Source organism: Muntiacus reevesi, chromosome 11, assembly GCF_963930625.1.
Source record: "Muntiacus reevesi chromosome 11, mMunRee1.1, whole genome shotgun sequence".
NCBI lineage: Eukaryota > Metazoa > Chordata > Mammalia > Artiodactyla > Cervidae > Muntiacus > Muntiacus reevesi.
This window is the reverse complement of record NC_089259.1, coordinates 67910253-67927390: the sequence shown is the minus strand read 5'-3', so window position 1 is coordinate 67927390 and position 17138 is coordinate 67910253. Positions and strand designations below refer to the sequence as shown.

At 39.4% G+C, this 17138-nt stretch overlaps 1 protein-coding gene across 1 annotated transcript in view; it reads left to right on the top strand.

Moving 5' to 3' along the window:
- Positions 1–14642, top strand: part of LOC136144201 (ATP-binding cassette sub-family C member 4-like) — a 111911-nt gene extending 97269 nt beyond the window's left edge. Inside the window, exons 27-31 of the mRNA XM_065901896.1 lie at positions 2367–2456; positions 5894–6066; positions 6500–6605; positions 10985–11119; positions 14622–14642. Coding sequence (XP_065757968.1) covers positions 2367–2456; positions 5894–6066; positions 6500–6605; positions 10985–11119; positions 14622–14642 — 525 coding nt within the window. The remainder of the gene's footprint in view (positions 1–2366; positions 2457–5893; positions 6067–6499; positions 6606–10984; positions 11120–14621) is intronic.
- The last annotated feature ends 2496 nt before the right edge of the window (positions 14643–17138 follow it).

The window sequence follows — 17138 nt, the reverse complement described above, 5'->3', positions numbered from 1 at the left end:
AGTGAGGAGGAAAGTCCAGCCCCAAGACCAGGCGGGATCTGAGGCTGGTGATTCCAAGCAGTTCCAGACACTTGTGGAAGAGTCAGGTCTCCTCTTGTTCCCACACATGTGCCTCCCCTTGTTCTGACCCCTTCACTGAAAGGAGACAGTTGGGTTCCTCTCTGCTGCTCATATTCTTGTGGCCTGGCTTACTAGAGTCTTCCAGAGGAAAATGCAAATGGCCTATGTGGGCTTATGTATTTTCTCATGAAACCCAGCAAGGCATATATTTCCATAGTAATTTCCTTGTGGTTCCTCCCAAAGCAGATGAATCAGTTCAGTTCAGTTTAGTCGCTCTGTCGTGTCCAACTCTTTGCGACCCCATGAATCGCAGCACGCAGGCCTCCCTGTCCATCACAAACTCCCGGAGTCTACTCAAACTCATGCCCATCGAGTCAGTGGTGCCATCCAGCCATCTCATCCGCTGTTGTCCCCTTCTCTTCCTGCCCCCAATCCCTCCCAGCATCAGGGTCTTTTCCAATGAGTCAACTCTTCGCATGAGGTGGTCAAAGTATTGGAGTTTCAGCTTCAGCATCAGTCCTTCCAATGAACACCCAGGACTGATCTCCTTCAGGATGGACTGGTTGGATCTCCGCAGTCCAAGGGACTCTCAAGAGTCTTCTCCAACACCACAGTTCAAAAGCATCAATTTTTCGGCACTCAGCTTTCTTCACAGTCCAACTCTCACATCCATACATGACCACTGGAAAAACCATGGCCTTGACCAGACAGACCTTTGTTGGCAAAGTAATGACTCTGCTTTTTAATATGCTATCTAGGTTGGTCATAACTTTCCTTCCAAGGAGTAAGCGTCTTTTAATTTCATGGCTGCAGTCACCATCCGCAGTGATTTTGGAGCCCAAAAAAATAAAGTCTGTCACTGTTTCCACTGTCTCCCCATCTATTTCCCATGAGGTGATGGGACCAGATGCCATGATCTTAGTTTTCTGAATGTTGAGCTTTAAGCCAACTTTTTCACTCTCCTCTTTCACTTTCATCAAGAGGTTTTTCAGTTCCCCTTCACTCTCTGCCATAAGGGTGGTGTCATCTGCATATCTGAGGTTATTGATATTTCTCCTAGCAATCTTGATTCCAGCTTGTGTTTTTTCCAGCCCAGTGTTTCTCATGATGTACTCTGCATATAAGTTAAATAAGCAGGGTGACGGTATAGCGCCTTGACACACTCCTTTTCCTATTTGGAAACAGTCTGTTGTTCTATGTCCAGTTCTAACTGTTGCTTCCTGACCTGAATACAGGTTTCTCAAGAGGCAGGTCAGGTGGTCTGGTATTCCCATCTCTTTTAGAATTTTCCACAGTTTATTGTGATCTACACAGTCGAAGGCTTTGGCATAGTCAATAAAGCAGAAATAGATGTTTTTCTGGAACTCTCTTGCTTTTTTGATGATCCAGCGGATATTGGCAATTTGATCTCTGGTTCCTCTGCCTTTTCTAAAACCAGTTTGAACATCTGGAAGTTCTCGGTTCAAGTATTGCTGAAGCCTGGCTTGGGCTATTTAAAATAATATTATTATTGCTCATGTCACAGTGGGTTTCAAGTCCTCCCGACCTTGCAGTTAATAATGAGGTTCTATGAGGCAGGTCATCCTGACGCACAGGTGAGAGAATGTGGGGACCAGCTAGTGCAGGATCAGAGGAGATCTCTCCGTGAACAGAGGAACCACACCAGGAGCTGACATTCACTTTGTTATGTGTGCAGATGTTCTATTCACACGTGTGGAGAGAGTCCCTATTCCAGAAGGCTGTTTTACCGATGGAGAAAATATCCTAGTTCATTCTTCACTGCCAGTGTGCAGAAATTTAATGGGTTTGCTTTGAGGCACAAACCACAACTAATTGTGCTATTGGTATTTCCTAGCATCATACCAGGATTGACAATGAGTTTATCTAGTTTTCTTGATGTAAAGTTCCTCCAATGAGTATATCCTCGTTTTCGGGGGAAACAGATAATTGAGGGGAAGCAGTCTATGGGGTCACAAAGAGTCAGACATGACTGAGCGACTGAATAGCAAGACGTTACCAGGAAGGCATTTTTGAAAAATCAAATCTTCTTTTTCTTCTTAAGGTGACACTTTTCAAGATTTTCTTTTGTTAGTGTCCAATGGTCCAGAGATATTTTTGAGCATACTTTCTACAGTGGGAGGTTAATTTAAAGATGCTATTTTATAAACAAGCATTTGCAGCCTTATTATTAACGATTATAGTGAATTGTGAGGGGGATTATTTTGGCACTTTAATTCTGTTCTGTAAGCATACAAACAAGATGAAAGATGTTGCACTAATAAAATTTCCTGTTTGGGGATATTTAGGAACCAGTTTTATTCATTGGAACAATGAAGACAAATCTGGATCCTTTTAATGAGCATAAGGAGGAGGATCTATGGAATGCCTTAGAAGAGGTAATCTTTGTAATGAAATTAACTTGTTAGCATCAGTATATGAGTATGTACATTTATAGTAGTGCAGAGTTGTGAAGATCTCCCGAAGAAGGGAAAGGCTACCCACTCCAGTATTCTGGCCTGGAGAATTCCATGGATGCTATAGTCCATGGGGTCACAAAGAGTCAGACAGAACTGAGCAACTTTCACTTTCACTTTTCACTTTCAGGTAATTAAGGAGAGTTTATTGGTTTAACTGACTTTGCTTACCTGCTTGGAGAACACTGATAATTTGGGTACATGAGTAAATTAAAATATGTATATAATAGTGATGGAAAGCAACAAGATAATGCCATATGCTTTCATTTTAGCTTTCCTTCTAATACCCAAAGCAACTAGATACATTTTCTTGTCTTAAATAGAACACTAAATGAGAAGTTATAATTATGGGTTCAAATTCTACTAAGTGACCAAGTGAATTATTTACCTTTATTACCTTGCAATGTTCATTTTATTCATCTGGTCTTAAGGAATATCAACTAAGTGGAGGCAACTAAGTAGTTTTTCATTATTAACTGAAAGATAAATGAGATCATACTAATAAAATGCTATGAGGTTTCAGAAGAAAGTATCTATAAAGGTAAATTATATAATTGAAATGTGATAGTTATTTATTGACAATCAGGTCCTTTTAATGCTGCAGCATGAATGTAGGTAAGAGATCCTGGAGATTTGCCAAGTTTTTTTTATGGATACATTCATTTATAGAGAATTTTCTGTTATTTGTATTATATGTCCTTTTGGCCCGCTTCTGTGAATCTTCTCACCCTCGCAGGCAAAGGATTTTGACTTGTTAATTTGCTGTTGGTTTGTATACTTTGATACAAATTATTTTGTGTATTGGCCCTAGTTTTGCAAATTGATGGCAGAAACTGTATTTAGACTTCTAAAATACAGTCAGACTTTCCAATTTTTCATAGGCCCTAGCTTAATCTTTTGCTTTTAAAAAGTAACCCTTAATACATAGGTATTAAATATTTGATTGACCACTTCATTTCAGAGAAGTGTGGCTTATTTCTTTTTTAAAAAATTGTTTTTTACAAAAATCCAAACGACTGATTGTCCATGTTGTTTTGAATTGGTGCGTTTGTCATTTAGTGTCACTCTTCCAGGGAAGCTCTGAGATCTGTAATATACAGATGAGCCTTGACTGCGAGCAGGCAGATTTGGAGGTCTGATGATTTCCTGCCAGTAATTCTGGCTTCTGAAAGATGTCAGCAGACAGTCTTTATACACCCACCCTGCTTTCCAACAACATAGGGATTTTATTTTCCTAAATCAGGCTGACTGCTTCACCTTCTACTTGAGAAGTTGTGGACTCCTGATTTCATTTAAATTTGTGAGTCTTTCTACAGTGAAATTCTAGAAGAGAAGAAGTGAGGCGTATACTTAACGATCAAAGATAAAGATAGGATAACCCACTGATCTTGAAACCACAGGGTGTATTTAATGGTGATAGTGTGGTATCTTAAAAAAAAAACAAAATAAAACTGGAAGTACTGGCAATTTATTTTTCTATTTGTTCCCTAGCTCAAGATATGTCTTCACAGATTCTCAGGTACTAAAATTACTCCAGAATTTTAGAACACATTGTTCCAAGGACAGAGAGGAAACATTAAATGGGAGACAAATCTTGTCAAAAGCTACCTTAGAACTTGGCCCAAACTTAATTCTTCTCTACGAGCCAAAATTTAGTAGCCTCACAATTCTGAAAATGATGAGGTGGTGGAAGTGGTGGACGACACTAAGATCTACCTTTATTTAAACTACATTTGGAGCTTTCTATGAAAAGAAATAAACATGAGTTCATTTCACAAAGTGAAGAGTGTAGTTTCCATGTATTGCCTCTGGAATTGACCCTGTTACTTTGTTGATATGTCTTAGAGTGAGAAATCATTCCATCACTTTGTTTCTCTAGGAATTGTTTATGACTTTTAAAAAGAAAAACTACCACATCTTTCATTGAAAAACATACAAATGTCATAAATAAATAATTTCTAGAGAAACAGAATGATGAGATGATTCCTCACTCTAAGAGCTGTCACTAAAGCAGTGAGATCAATTTTCAAGTGAACTAAAAACCGAAGTCATTGGTTTATAAATGATTCTAAGTGGAACATGCGAACCCAAACTCATAGAGTTGACCTGCAAGTGAGTGGGAGGGCACCAATATGTTTTCTTCTTTAAGAACTTCCATTAAAAGAAAAAATTCTCTTATACCTGCAAGTGAGTGGGAGGGCACCAATATGTTTTCTTCTTTAAGAACTTCCATTAAAAGAAAAAATTCTCTTAACCTATGTCCTCCTTCACTCTTGGCAGATATGGGCATTCAAAAAGAAGACAGTCCTAAGAATGGAGCCCAATTCATCTTGGTTATTTTTCAGAATATGCCAAAAATACATTTTTCATATACTGAATAATAGCCAGCTGATGGTCAACTGAAGAAGGCTTATCAAAAATTAGTGCCAATTGGGGCACCTAAAAAGCAAGGGCAACTCTACAGATATAACATGAGTAGTGACTTTATCACATGAGTGAGCACTTTATCACTCAAAGGCTAAAAGAGTACAGTCGATAATGCTCTGGAAATGAATCATTGATGTGTTGCTTCTGTTAAAAGAGCAAAACAGCTTAGATACTAGGATATATGCGATTAAGAATATAGTCTGTTATGTCCAAACTGGGAGCATGCAGTTAAATGTTCAACATTATAGTGTCTCTGTTAGGATGCAAGTATGTCTCATCACACAGGAAACCAAGATACAGAAATCTGGGCATCAGCAGTGTTTGCTAATTTAGGAATCTCATGGTTCAGCCCTTGCTGTGGGACAACTCACATGTCCACTTCCTGGGCCTTGTATTAAGGTGAATGGGCTCTCCCTTGACTTCATTTACTGCCGGTCCTGCTCTGGTACAACCTCTTCCTCTTCTATTAATTGCATTTCCCTGTCTCCTTCCAGCCCACACCAGCCTTTCTTTTTGAGAAGTAAGAAGGTTCCACAACATGTAGGGGACACTGAAATCTTTCTGTCCTGACTAGACTCTAGCATCTTTCTCAGTGAATGCTAATTGGTAATAGCTCTCTCCATTACCTGGCTGTACATGCACATAAGAGTGTGAGGACTTCAAAGCCCTAATGTCTAAGTGAAAGTGGAAGGTGCTCAGTCATGCCTGACTCTTTGTGACACCATGTACTATACAGTCCATGGAATTCTCCAGGTCAGAATACTGGAGTGGGTAGCCTTTCCCTTCTCCAGGAGATCTTCCCAACCAGAGGTCATGCCCAGGTCTCCAGCATTGCAGGTGGGCTCTTTACCAGCTGAGCCACAAGGGAAGCCCAGGAGGCTTGTCTATTCAGTGGCAGTTTGTTTAGGAAAAAGTTTTTACTGTATCCACAGGTACAACTTAAAGAAACCATCCAAGGTCTTCCTGGTAAAATGGATACTGAATTAGCAGAATTAGGATCAAACTTGAGTGTTGGACAGAGACAACTATTGTGCCTTGCCAGGGCTTTTCTCAGGAAAAATCGGATACTGATTATTGATGAAGCCACATCAAACGTGGATCCAAGGTAATGAGCTGAGATCTATAAAACCTGGTATCCAAGATTTAAATGTGGTAAATGGAAAGCTTTTAGCAATGCTAAGAAAAATTTCTAAGAGCTCTCATTGTCTTAAAGATATCTCTTGTTAATATTAATTCCAGAAAACAAAAGAAACCAAGACATGTTATATGGTGTTAATGTTATTATGAGGGATCCTGAGAGAGCTATATTCCTAAATCTAGCTCCTGATACTTTCAAGCAATTTTGAAGGAAGACTATTTTCCATTGTTTTATGAAAAATAGTAAATTTCTAAGAGCTTTTATAGTTATGTTTTTAGGAGCAAGATTATGCCTTAAAGTGTCCATTTTAAAAACATTATAAAAATATCATATGATGTTTTAAAGTCTTAAGTCAACTTTTCCAGTCGATATTGAACTAAATTAACTTCTTTAATTCTAGAACTGATGAGTTAATACAAAAAACAATCCATGAGACATTTGTTCAATGCTCTGTGCTAACCATCACAAACAGACTGAACAACGTTGTTGACAGTGACAAGATAATGGTAAGACCCTCACCTGCAGAGTTTCAGTTGTTTCCATTTATGCTCAGCTTTTCAACTTACCCTTCCTTGTAAAATTTGATAGGAACCTCCAGTAATTTAATTTTCTCTGTTTCCCCTCTCATTCCTGACAATAACTCAAGTACTTAACTATACTTTCAGAAGGTCTATTAAATAATATATCCAGTAATTTCCTATTTTTATATTAACACATTATTGACCAGGGGATTTTTGCAAAAACTAACATCTGTGGCTGGTGATTTGTTATGTAGGTGAATATTGAAACATCTCTGGTCAGTAACATTCAGGTAACAAAAGATGTATCAATGCATCTCTGGTCAATAATGAGTTAAAAGTTTATTAAATTGTCATTTTTTAAAAGATGTCCAACCATGAAAATATGCCAAATCCAAGTTATGGCTTCATATTTCAGAGAGGTAGAACACCATCATTTTGGCTGAGTCACAACTGCATCAGCATTTTTGTATTCCCTTAATCAAAAAGTTAGCCTTTCATTTAGACTGCCAGGAAGTCGCTGGCTAAGGTTGCAGGATTTCACAGCTGTTGCTGTCAGAGATGAGTCCATGAGATAAAAGGGCCTCATGAGAAAAACAAAGTATTTCAACAGAAAGGACTTAATACAGGAAATTTGCTACATAGAAATCAGAGGGCTAGAAAAATGAAACACTGGGGTAATAATTTTAGGAAGAGGCTATCATGTCCTAGGAGAGATCTCCAGACCTAAGAACTCAGAGGAGAAGCTGTAAAGAGTCAGTGCTCAGACCTCCAAGGAGAGGTCCCTGCCCAGTTGCTGGTCATATTTGTGAGGGAGCAGGATGGGGCTTGTTCTCCATTTGCTAACAGAAGCTGGGAGCTTTCGTCACATCTCACTGCTGAGGCGATGCTGCAGGAGCAGCAGAAACCAGGTAGACCACTGGCTCTGACTCCCACCTTCAGTGTCCCTCAAGTGCCTGCTACTGGCAGAACCTAACAAAGGGCCAGCAGGCCAAGGGTACTCTGAAACGTGATTTGCAGAAACCCAGCCACTGCATCACAGATGAGAGTATAAAAAGCAAAGTGGATGGGGGCTGAGGTACTGCAGATAAACAACCAGCCCATCTCTTACTCAGTATATCTGGACTGTACACACACAGCAGGCTCCAAGTTTTGGTTTCTGGATGTCCATCTAGTATCTTCCAGGTTTGATTGGTTCTTTCTTCCTTAGTAATTTAATAATCTAGTAATTTCCTTCCTTAGCTTTATTTCCTTCCTTCCTGCTTCTATGCCTCTTCTCTCTCATTTTCATCTTCTTTCTTTGCTCTTTCCCTGCTGGTTTATAAATGTTAGGATGTGGCTTTATAAAATAAGAAAATCATCCCTCAAAGGAAAATTGAGTTGTGTGACTTGTCAGTAGATATCAACCCCTTGCCTTTTCATTAACCCCTTGTCGGTGGCATCATTTGCAAATATTTTTTCCCAATCTGTAGGTTGTCTTTTCATTTTGTTGATGATTTCCTTTGCTGTGCAAAAGTTTCTAAGTTTGATTAGGTCCCATTTGTTTATTTTTGCTTTTATTTCTTTTGCCTTGAGACACTGATCTAAGAAAACATTGCTACCATTTATGTCTGAGAATGTCTTGCATATTTCTGTTTTAGGAGTTTTATGGTGTCATGTCTTATACTAGGTCTTTAAACCATTTTGAGTTTATTTTTGTATATGATGTGTGGGAGTATTCTAATTTTATTGATTCTCATGTAGCTGTCCAGCTTTCCCAACACCACTTGCTGGAGAGACTGTCTTCTCTATTAACCACAGGTGATAAAGACCTGTGTTTTAATACTGCATTTTTCCTTCTTCAACATGAAAAGGAGTAGTTATGTTTTATTGTGCTATGTTTAAGTAAAACTATGCAATTTGGGTCGTCTAAAGTAACACGGCATATTATAGAGTATTTAAATTACTATGTGGATGTGACAGATTCAATTATTCTTGAACTCTTTTGAGAAAGCCATCCGTAGCAATGATTCACAGGAGTAAACAAAAAATTAACTGGAAAATGAGACAATGTTTCCAATTAGATACCATGGGATGGAATGAACTGTGATACCTAGATATGGAAAAAATAACCTGCTTCCCTTTTAGAGTTTCAGTGTATTCTCTTAAGATACAGTTATTCTAAATATGACCTAAATGAAGAACTAAGTACCACCTAACATCAGAACTATTTTTATAGCTATGTCATTTAAGCCAGTGGTTTCAGACTCTCTTTTCTACTGTAAAACCATTACACAAAGTCACTAATAAAGTAGAAAGGCAGAGTTAAGAGCCCCTTCCTCTCCCTTTTAATTTTCATCTAGGGGAATATCAGTGTGCACAAAAGGGCCAAAAGACCCTCGCCCTTCAGGGCCAAGGCCCCTGAAGAAAGAAAGAAAAAGAAGCAAAGAAAGACAATTTGGCTTACTTCACTCTGTATAATGGGCTCCAGTTTCATCCATCTCATTAGAACTGCTTCAAATGAATTCTTTTTTAATGGCTGAGTAATATTCCATGCTGTATATGTACCACAGCTTCCTTATCCATTCATCTGCTGATGGACATCTAGGTTGCTTCCATGTCCTGGCTATTATAAACAGTGCTGGGATGAACATTGGGGTGCACGTGTCTCTTTCAGATCTGGTTTCCTTGGTGTGTATGCCCAGGAGCGGGATTGCTGGGTCATATGGCAGTTCTATTTCCAGTTTTTTAAGAAATCTCCACACTGTTCTCCATAGCGGCTGTACTAGTTTGGTCGGATGTTTCGAGAGAACAACATCAAAACATGCATATTATCTAGGGTAAAACAGATCACCAGCCCAGGTTGGATGCATGAGACAAGTCGGGCCTGGTGCATTGGGAAGACCCAGAGGGATCGGGTAGAGAGGGAGGTGGGAAGGGGGGATAGGGATGGGGAATACATGTAAATCCATGGCTGATTCATGTCAATGTATGGCAAAAACCACTACAATATTGTAAAGTAATTAGCCTCCAACGAATAAAAATAAATGGAAAAAAAAAAAATTTGTGAAAACAGATTCAAATCTTCTGCAGTTCAGATTGGGCTACCCACCCAGGTAATGTGTGGGCTGTGAGCATTAGAATTTGAAGCTCGATTTCTTACTTGCTTCTTTAGCCTTATTCAAAGAAAAAAATTGGACTTCTAGAGATTTCTTCTGTGCAGAGCAATTCTGCTAATGCTGCTATGTAGCAGCTCCTTTTGCCAGTCTTTCACTCTGAGAGTAATAAACTACAAAGTTAAGCTGAAGAAGCATTTTACCCTCTCAGACTAGGGATTCTGCCCCTCTTAGCAGCCAACAATCCAGGACCCTATCAACTAAAAAGAAAACACAACCATGACATTGAGAGATATGTTTTATGTGGCGAACGGCCTGAGTGAGGACTTCAAGCCCAGGACACAGCATCTTAGATAATGCTGAGAAATGGTTCTGAAGACTCAAGAGAGGAAGCCAGGGTACATATGAGTTTTTGCAACAAAAGACCAGGTAGTCAGAACAACGAAAGGTTACTTTTCAAGAAAACCAGATGTCTCAAGTTAATGAATTTAGGGCTTTCCTATTTATGGGAAGATGCAAAGTCTGGGCTCACTGAAATGCTTCGTTTGATATGCATCTTAGCTATCTGGGGCCAGGGTCTTGTCTTTTTCTCCTCCTGAGTCTCCTCAGGGTGTGCTGCTGGGAGAGGCTGCAGTGTTCTCTTTCCATCCTGAGTTCCTTCGGGGCGTAGTGTTAGGGCAGCTCTAATGTGGTGGGCTTGATGGTTGCAACATCCTCTGTTTAGTGATACTACAGGCAATTGTTTAGTTCACAACCCTAATGAAACTCTGGAGTTATTTACTTTTTTCCCAAATATTGTTCATATTCTATCAAACCAACTTGACAATTAATTTGCTGTCAGGTCACTGCCATCTGGTTTGTCTGACATTAACCTACTTTTTAGATAAATTGAGTTTGATTTTCTTGAACCAGGAAATTTCCCAACTCTGTGTATCTGTATAAATAACCTTCAAAGCTCAGAGTTTGAGCTAAAAGACTGACTAATGATAACTACCCCAAATGCCTTTGGCAGAATTTTAAAATATCACACACAGCTGAAAACTTTCATTTTTCTTCCTTTCCTATAATGTTATAATAAAAGGTCAGGTTAGGCCTTTGTCTGCCTAGTAGAATAAGGCAATCAAACCATTAAAACACCAGCCAGGTCTACCACCCAAATAGATTTTCTCTACTCTTCTCCTCCTGTTGCTTTACAAAATATTGTCTGAGTTATAATACTTTATTGCAAAACACTGTATACTGTGGCTTTTATTTTTTTCTGCTGATTAACAGGTCTTGGATTCAGGGAAACTGGAAGAATATGATAAGCCACATGTTTTGCTGCTCAATAAAAACAGCGTATTTTACAAGATGGTACAACAACTGGGCGAGGCCGAGGCTGTTGCTCTCACTGAAACAGCAAAACGGGTAAGCCTGCTGCAGAGAGTTCTAATTAGAGTTCATCTCCAGGGTTCACGCTTAACACTGCTGCTGCTGCTGCTATGCCGCTTCAGTCATGTCCGACTCTGTGCGACCCCACAGACGGCAGCCCACCAGGCTCCGCCGTCCCTGGGATTCTCCAGGCAAGAACACTGGAGTGGGTTGCCATTTCTTTCTCCAATGCATGAAAGTGAAAAGTGAAAGTGAAGTTGCTCAGTCGTGTCCAACTCTTAGCGACCCTGTGGACTGCAGCCTACCAGGCTCCTCTGTCCATGGGATTTTCCAGGCAAGAGTACTGGAGTGGATTGCCATTGCCTTCTTAACACTAGGGGTCTGGTAATAAGCACTCTGTGCCCTTTTCAATTAGAAGCTTCCAGAAACTAAGTTTCATGACTGGGTCTTAATAACATGTGGCAGGTGGAAGGCAGATCTGCTCAGAATATGCAGCAGTGGTGGGGTGGGGTCAGGATGTGTGTGTAGTTAGAGATGGCAGATTGGACTTCCCACACAGTTGGACTCTGGGTTCAGATTCTCATGGAACACAGAACACTCTCATTTTGCAGAACCTTTACATTTCATTCTGATTGGTGCTCAGCACGTTTGTAATACAAGTGCTATCAAGGGACATCCAGCAAATTTGAGAGTTTAAGGAAAAATTTTTGGAATATTTTGGGTCTAAGAAGATCTACCAGGGAAAAGTGTAGGTCGCTTCTGTTTTCTAATCTGTAAAGAAAATACCTACCTGATACTGTCACTTTCTCCCTAATTCCTGTTGTTTAGACTTAGATCCAGTTACCGCCCCCCACCCCCATGCTTCCTCTACCTTCTAGAAGATGAAATTTTCATCAGGACAAATCAAGAACTCACAATACCTAACTCCGTAGTCAGAATGGTGCTTGAAGGTTTACAAAGCACTTTCTCAGAGATGAGGTGTGTGAAGCAATAAGCAGTGTACAGAGTGTGAGAAGGGTTCTCAATGGATAACATTCAGGTCACGTGGCGTCTTCCTAACAATGGTCAGGTCCTACAAATGTGGTAACTGAGGTTTGGTTAAGGGACTTAACCAATGTCATGTAGCTTCCTGTAATTCTTTCTGGAACAAGGTGGGAGTGGGGTTGATGGAGGGAGGGAAGGTCTGGTGTTCTTGCCCCTTGAGATGCATGGCTCAGGGTGGAATGAAGCTTCCTGTTGAAACTTTATCTCTGGACATTAAATCATGGGTCATATTTCCTTCTTTATACTTTTCTGCATTTCCCAGATTTTCACTTGTATGTAGAATAAAATTACTTGTGTAATATTTAAAATATCACTTAAAGAAAATATGCCCCAGCATATAAGTACTACTTTATGAAAAGTTTATCTGAAATATACCTTAAATTCCATCTGTCCCTATTTCATCTCATTCTTCCTCCTCAGAAATGAAGAAATGAAAAGCTGTACCTTTCACTGTTCAAAGGGTAGGAAATTGCACAGGGTCACAGAACTGGGTGAATAGTTGACAGAGTCATTCAAATTTAGGTTCAGGGATGACAGTCTGTGTTCTGAACTTTTCAAAGTACTTATATTGTATGCAGATATAGAGTAGCTGCACTTGGAGCCCTATATATATATTTTTATGCCTGAAAATCAGAGTGCTTTCAACTACTCTAGTGTGTCTCCCAGTCAAACCTTACTTCCGAAGATTTGATAGTCATTTGTGATTCCCTATATAACCTAGTCACAGAACAGCCAGGAATCTCCCAAACCTTTTGGTCTTTTGAGCTTAGGTATTTCACATCAAAGAAACTGTCCCCACCTATGTGTCAAAGTCTTCATTTAAAAACTGTTATCACTGTATATTATCAAGACATTGAGTAATGGGAAATTGATCACAGAATTTTGGATAGGTCCAGATAAGATAATAGGTTTCAGCACCCTCATTTTACAGGTGAGGTAACTAAGACACCTTAGAGATGGCCCTATGTACTAATATATAAGTGGTGTTAAACTAATTTGCAGCAGATACAGAATTAGAAATCTTTTCTTTCAATGAATTTTTTAAATCAAGTGTAACATTCATGCAGAAGTAAACACAGGTCATAGAACTATAAATCTTGTATTCCTGGTCTAGTAATCCTGCACCTACTCTAACAATATTAGTGGTAAGTTACATTTGTGTTCATTTAGTCGCTCTGTCGCATCCGACTCTTTGTGACCCTATGAATCACAGCACTCCAGGCCTCCCTGTCTATCACCAACTTCCGAAGTTTACCCAAACTCATGTCCATCGAGTCAGTGATGCCATCCAGCCATCCCATCCTCTGTCGTCCCCTTCTCCTCCTGCCTCCAATCCCTCCCAGCATCAGGGACTTTTCCAATGAGTCAACTCTTCGCATGAGGTGGCCAAAGTATTGGAGTTTCAGCTTCAGCATCAGTCCCACCAATGAACACCCAGGACTGATCTCCTTTAGGATGGACTGGTTGGATCTCCTTGCAGTCCAAGGGACTCTCAAGAGTCTTCTCCAACACCATAGTTCAAAAGCATCAATTCTTCAGTGCTCAGCTAACTGAGAAAGCTCAACTTTCTTCACAGTCCAACTCTCACATCCATACATGATCACTGGAAAAACCATAGTCTTGACTAGATGGACCTTTGTTGGCAAAGTAATGTCTCTGCTTTTTAATATGCTAGTTCTTTATAATTTGTTTTACATTGTTCTCACATATATGATTTCACTTAATCTCATGATGGTCCACTTTTACCCATGTCATAGATGAGGAGATTGGGTCCAGGGCTCACCCAAGGTCACAGACCTGGTCCAGGGAGCACAGAGGGGCAATTACTGGGGGAGGCTGAGGGCTGCCCTAGATTCTGCATTCTGTGTCCACTCTGAGAACTTTGTGCTCCTTCTGTCACATGGGAGCCAAGGCTGGACTATCACCCAGGTTCACAGGGTGGCAGAACATCACTGTTGGATTTCAGTCCTGCCACTGGCTCAGGTTACCCCTATGGAAAGACATAACGAAATACTTATCCTGATTCCCATCCCAGTTGAGTATCTTCTTGACATTATCTCTGCATGTGCTCAATCCCCTTAAGAGAACAAGCTGTCAGACTGTCAACTTTTTAAAATTTTGTTTTCTTATGTTTGGCTGCATTGTGTTTCTGTTGCTGTGCGCAGGCATTCTCTAGTTGTGGCAAGTGTGGATTATGGGCTTCTTCAGGGTGTTCAGGGTTCTCATTGTGGTGGCTTCTCTTGTTGCAGAGCACAGCTTCCAGGGTCCTTGGGCTTCAGTAGTTGCGGCACACAGCCTCCGTAGTTGTGGCACATGGGCCCAGTTTATTCATGGCATGTGGGATCTTCCTGGACCAAGGATCGAACCTGTGTCCCTTTGCTTTGGCAGGTTAATTCTTACCACTAGACCACTGGGGAAGCCTAGAAACACACTGCCTTAGAGAGAAGGACTTTAAAACTTCTAAACATGTTGTGTTTGTCTTTTTTCTCCTCAGGTGTACTTCAAAAGAAAATAGCCAGATAGCACTCACAGTGACAAGGTGATTATGAAGGCTCTCAATGGACAGTCCTCAGACTTAATTTCAGAGTCAGCATTGCAATTCTACCATATGGTCACGTCTGTTCTGAAGGCATTTATCCAATAGTGTTTGCATTGCATGAGCTATATTATATTTTCCTTATATAAGCAATAAATATTTACAGATACAAAATCTTAATTTGATTCCAAGCTCTTGCAAAAGGATTTTTATTTGTATATGATACTATTTTTTTTTTCTTATCCAAATCAGAGATGTAGGCCACCAGTAAAAGCTGTCTACCAGGTTTTGTGCCTTGAGAGACTCCGAGCCAGAGCTCATTCTCTAAGGTACAAATTGAAGTCATCACAGCTGTTTTTTGCTTCTACCCAAATTACATACTGCTGTCCAATTATATTAGACAGGATTCTGTTTATTTGAAGACTATGTCAAGTTGCCTTTTTGTCTCACCACTTCTTTTAACAGAACTGTGTTCCATTACTCTACCCAAAGACTTCTGGTTAAAACAGTACAGAGAAAATGGGAAAAACAAAAAATATAGATTAGTTTAAGTGACATTATATGAGAGCAGGGCATCCTTCCTCCAGAAAAAAAAAAAAATACAGAAGGACAACATTATATATTTTAAAAGAGAAGGGAGAGAAAATATACTTTTTGAAAATAGGAGCCCTTCTAGGTGATTTGGTAAATAAGAAAAGATGTATGATCTATTATCTTCTAGACTGAGGATTTTGTTTTTACATTTTTTTATCATAAAATATATGCAACAAAATTTGCCACATAACTGTTTTTAAAGATACAATTGTAGTGGCACTAATCATATTCAGTATGCTGTGCAACCATCAATGTCTGGTTAATTTCTGGTAATTATTTTAGGACTATTCAGTTTGTTATTTCTACAGAATCAATTTTGGTTAAGTTTCATTTCTCTAGGAGTGAATCTGTTTCTGTGAATTTTAAGTTTAATTAGCATAAGGTTATTTGCAATATCTTGTATGTTTAATTTCTGCAGCGCCTATAATTGTAGCTTAATGCTTTTTAATTTTCTTTGAGTCTTTTTATGAATAGTCTTACATGACTTTTTCCTATTTTCAAAGAATCAGTTTTTTTGGCTTGATTGAATCTCTCTGGTTTTTTGTTTTCTAGTTCATATTATTCTTTCTTTCCTTCCACATTTGAGATTTTTTTCTCTAATTTCTTAAATTGGAAATATTAATTTTTAACTTACTTCTTTTTATAGTTACATAAAGTCTTTCATTTTTTTTTTCCCCTAAGTCCCAGTTTAGCCACAGCCTACAAGTTTTGGTACTTAGCACTGATCAATAACCATAGCATTATGTATTCCTGATTTCTAATTTGATTTATTAATTATATCTTTTATACGTGAGTTATTAATAAGTGTAAAGTTCTCTAAATTTAAATGCTAATGGATTTTTTTCCGTTAGATTGAACCATGTAACTGCTAACATTCAACCTTTTTTTAACCTATAAAATGGTACTTTCATAGGGTTCAACATGATAGTTTTATTATTAATATATAACTTTCATTTGGGTCAGACAACTTTAGATTGAGGGTTTTAAACCAAAGGTAACCACATTCACAAGTCCTTGTTTCCACCATTTTATTTGGCAATTTTAAAATGTTATATATGTAAACAGTAATGTTCAAATAAAAATCCTCCCCAAGTACTGGAATGTTTTTTGATACCTTGTGCAGGTTGGTTCTCTGAGATGCAGACTTGGATGCTGCTCAGTGTTGGGGTGTTTTTTAGGGGTACCCCTGGCATCAACACTTGTGGAGTGAAGAGGGAAGAAATGGGATAGGAATACAGAGGGAAAAAATCAAGCTGGAATACTGGCCAAGCAACCCTACCTGACCCTGTGGGGGCTCTGGAGAGAAGGTGGCCCTTCAAGGTTATCCTGACATGTCCACTGGCCAGGGCTTTATACCTCTACCTGGACAGGACATTGTATAGAGGCTGCCTTCAGAAAAACTGGTGACTGAAGACTGCCCACTGGTAGCACTTCCAGCAACTGGACAACAAGTCCTTGAAAGAAGTGAGGACAGCACATCTCCATGCCCCCCACAGCATGTGTCACAGCTCCAGAGGTAGGTGATGAGGATGTGCTGTGGGGGGAACTCTTGGTAACTAACATTTAAGTCAAAATGAGGAAGTAATTCTCCTCAATGCTCTCTGGTCTAAAAAAGCCAAGGTCCATGTAGGGGAGATATCCACAGGGTCAGCTCAGTTGTAGACACCTTAAGGTCAATCCTCAGGTAACTCATATTTCTGTTATACTCTAACCACCTCTCATTTATTAAACTGAACCACTTGCTTTGTGTCCTGTTTTCACCATAGTAAGATAATTTTTAAACAAGAGGCCCTCCGTTTTCCATTTTGCACTGGGTCCTGTAATTTACATAGCCTGCCCTGACTGCGAGTCTTCAGGTCTTAAAACCATGGGCTTCTAGAG